Consider the following 3,468-nt stretch of genomic DNA (forward strand, 5'->3'; position numbering starts at 1 on the left):
TAGATAAATACCTCCCTGATGTCATATATCCTCTGTTCGTTGGAAATAGAGAAAATGTCACCTGCTTCACAGTGAGGTTGCCTGAGCACAATTGCTTTCATTTACAATATTTAGACCAGGGATAGGGAGCCTGTGACCTTCCAGATATTGTTCTCCTACAGCTGCCTGCCTACCACCATCCCTGGTTACTAGCCATGCTGGCTGTGGTTGTTGGGAGGAGAAAATGTTATTCTGCAGGAGAAATTATTGTCTATCCCTTATTTAGGGAGAAATCCTGGGTAGATCACCCCATTTATGCAGGCTGGGAACAGAATGGTTTCTTCTAAATGTCTAGAAAATTTCCTCACATTTGGAAAGAAATTAACCATTGTTTTTGTACATATATGGCATGCCATCAAAACCAGGGGTTTCCTTTAATTCCCATGCCCATAAAGATAAACCAGTGGGAGAAATCATAGTGGGTGAATGGCAAGGGTAAAATACATAAGAAGGAAGAGGTGCTCATAAAAGCTTATGACAGCCTTCTTCGAGACCAAACGTCCCTTTGTGTATAGTCAGGAAAGTTGTTACTGCACCCTTTCCAGCTGTGTAGAACCAAATGTTGAAAATGTCCTGGAAGGCCTGTAAACACCACTTTTATACTCAATATAAGCCAGGGACTAATTGGTATCTGCTGTGGGAATCATAGAATTGTAGAGATGGAAGGGACCATAAGGGTCATCTAGTTCAACCCCCCTGCAATGCAGGAATCTTTTGCCCAACATGGGGCTCAAACCCACAACCCTGACATTAAGAATCTCGTGCTATACTGCTGGAGCTATCTTCTCCTAGACATGCATATATTTATCTGCTTGCTTTGATATATCATTTTTGGTTTGCTTTGATGCTATGCTGAGAGGCACAGACAATACCTATAAAGGCATGTGCCCCATCCTAAGCTGGCCACAACAACCCAGACATGGAGTTGCTTGGCTGGCAGAAACAGACTGTTAAAATATTACTATTGCACAGCTTGAAGAGACTGGATGCATGAAAACTGACTCCTTTTGGAAATGAAACATTGTCCAGACCCATGAAAATCTTATTCAAATTTTACTAGCAGAACTCTTCAGAAACAAAACAGAGTACAGTAAATTATACATCCAAAACACCCTTACAATGTCTTGTGCTTCCAGCACAGGCTCAGCAGTTTTTGAAATATGAAATAATTCCAGAAGACCTAGGAACAAAGGTCTGTCTCTTCCCAAAACATCCATTTTAGCCTAGGTATGTTTTCTCCCTCTCTCAGTCAGAGAGGGTCTTTTGCATGCCCTGACTTCACAAAGCCTTGAGACAAAAGACACAAAAGCAACTCCATTCAAAATGAAGATTTGCAACCCAATACCTTCATCACATTATCTAAGGTTACAACACTCACATATTAGTTTCCAGAAAACAGCAATCATTAACTCAGCAAGAGCTCAGGGTGCCCTCCTTGGCTTTAATATAGCCCTATAAAAAATCCCCATCTTAAACTTTTTCACCAATACATATTTTGGCATTCTCATTTCCATGTCAATTAAACCACTATCTTTTACACAGACTTGACCCTTCTCTCTCTCATCCCTTCATCTTCTTCCATACCCTATTCCCTCCCCTAATCTGCACAATTGGGTAATTTAACTATTTTCTGCAAGCCTAATAGCCATAGGATCATTTTCAGGAAAGTGGCACTGTTGAAAAGCAAAAGGTTAATAACCTTCCCCACCCCAAACTTCCCTCCACAGCAGCATCATGAATCAGACAATTTCCAAAGCCCATTTGCTGCACATGGTGGTATTTGTTGAGGTGAGGGGTACCCCCCCCCCTTTTCAGCAAGTAAACTTATAATAAAGTCTCATTTACATGAATTGGACTATCTCCCCTAATATCAGTGCACCCTAGTTAGCCCTTTACTTCCCAGCTGCAACACTTAAGAAAATTACTCACATTTTACAGCCAAATTTTCATGTGGGGTGGGGCAGAAGTTTGGAGACCATGGGCCAGATTGGAAGGTACCATTGTTCTAATGTGGCCCTTGAAAGATCCTCACCACTGGTCTACACACGTTTGTGATATACTTTTTATGCCCTTTTTGAATTGCATGACTCATTTGGGGTGGGGTTCAACCCCAGTGCAATGAACTTCTAATTGTGTCCTTCACCTCTTTATTTCTTAGTGTATAGATGAAAGGATTCAGCAATGGAGTCACAACTGTGTTCAAGATGTTGACTATTTTGTTCATATCTGAAGACATATTAGATAGTTTGACATAAAGAAAGATAGTGGATCCATACCAAATGAGCACTACAGCAAGATGGGAGGAACAGGTGGAGAAAGCCTTTTGCTTTCTTTGTGCAGAAGGAATGTGCAGGATGGTATTGATAATGAATATATAGGAAAGAAAGGTGATCACACAGGGACACACAATGACAACAATGGATATAACAAAAGCTACTATCTCAAACTCAAAGGTGCTGGTGCATGAAATAGCTATCCATGAATCAATGTTGCAATAGAAGTGATTGATCACATTGGGACCACAGAAAGTTAACCTTGTGATCAAGATGGCTGGTATAAGAATAATGAGGAATGCACACAGCCAAGAGCCAGCTGCCAGCTGCAAAGAAAGCTGGCTATCCATGATACTGCTGTAACGCAAAGGGTAACATATGGCCAAATATCGGTCATAAGCCATGACAGACAAGAGGAAGTATTCTGTGGACCCTAAGGCAAACACAAAGTAAAACTGAATAATGCAGTTTGTGAAAGAGATGCTTCTGCTCCTCCCCAGAAAGATGGCAAGACTCTTAGGGATAGAAGCTGTTGTGTACCATATTTCTAGGAAGGAGAGATTACATAGAAAGAAGTACATGGGAGTATGGAGACGACGATTTGCTATTACCAGAATGATGATGGCCATATTTCCCAGCAGTGCCATCACATACATGATAAGAAAGAGCATGAAGATGGACATCTGTAAATACTGAGATCCCGGGAAGCCAAGAAGAATGAATTCCATCACATTTGTTCCATTTCTTTCTTTATTCTTCTCTTCCATAAGTTTAACTGTTGGGGAGGGGGGAAATCACCCAATTAACACATTGATAATTCACCAAGGAGGTGATGAGGAGTATGCAGACAGAAAAGATCTACATGACTTGAGACCTTCTGAAGGAACACCTATTGCAATATATGTCTCTTCCTACACTTTGGTCAGATGCAGAAACCCTCATCTGGATGATCTTATCATCTAAAGTAAAGTGGGTTGCTGCTGTGAAAAGGCTCTTCTTGGTTGTGGTGCAAATAGGATACTTGCCCAACTGATTTGTTTGTTTGTTTGTTTGTTTGTTACTTATTTACATTTCCTCCTCTAAACCACATTTCATCTTTCCAAGATCACATGGTGACTTCCAGTATTCATATTAAAAGAGCAATAAATCAACAATA

At 40.7% G+C, this 3,468-nt stretch overlaps 1 protein-coding gene across 1 annotated transcript; it reads right to left on the reverse strand.

Moving 5' to 3' along the window:
- Window positions 1-2,143: 2,143 nt before the first annotated feature.
- Window positions 2,144-3,079, reverse strand: LOC310691651 (olfactory receptor 6F1-like; the record flags this gene model as incomplete). The annotated part of the gene is made up of 1 exon (XM_083471511.1): window positions 2,144-3,079. The coding sequence occupies one exon, from the start codon at window positions 3,077-3,079 to the stop codon at window positions 2,144-2,146; it is 936 nt and encodes a 311-aa protein (XP_083327637.1).
- Between the last annotated feature and the right edge of the window lie 389 nt (window positions 3,080-3,468).

This window comes from Podarcis liolepis, assembly GCF_965112155.1.
Source record: "Podarcis liolepis genome assembly, chromosome: 13".
NCBI classification, from domain to species: Eukaryota; Metazoa; Chordata; class Lepidosauria; order Squamata; family Lacertidae; genus Podarcis; species Podarcis liolepis.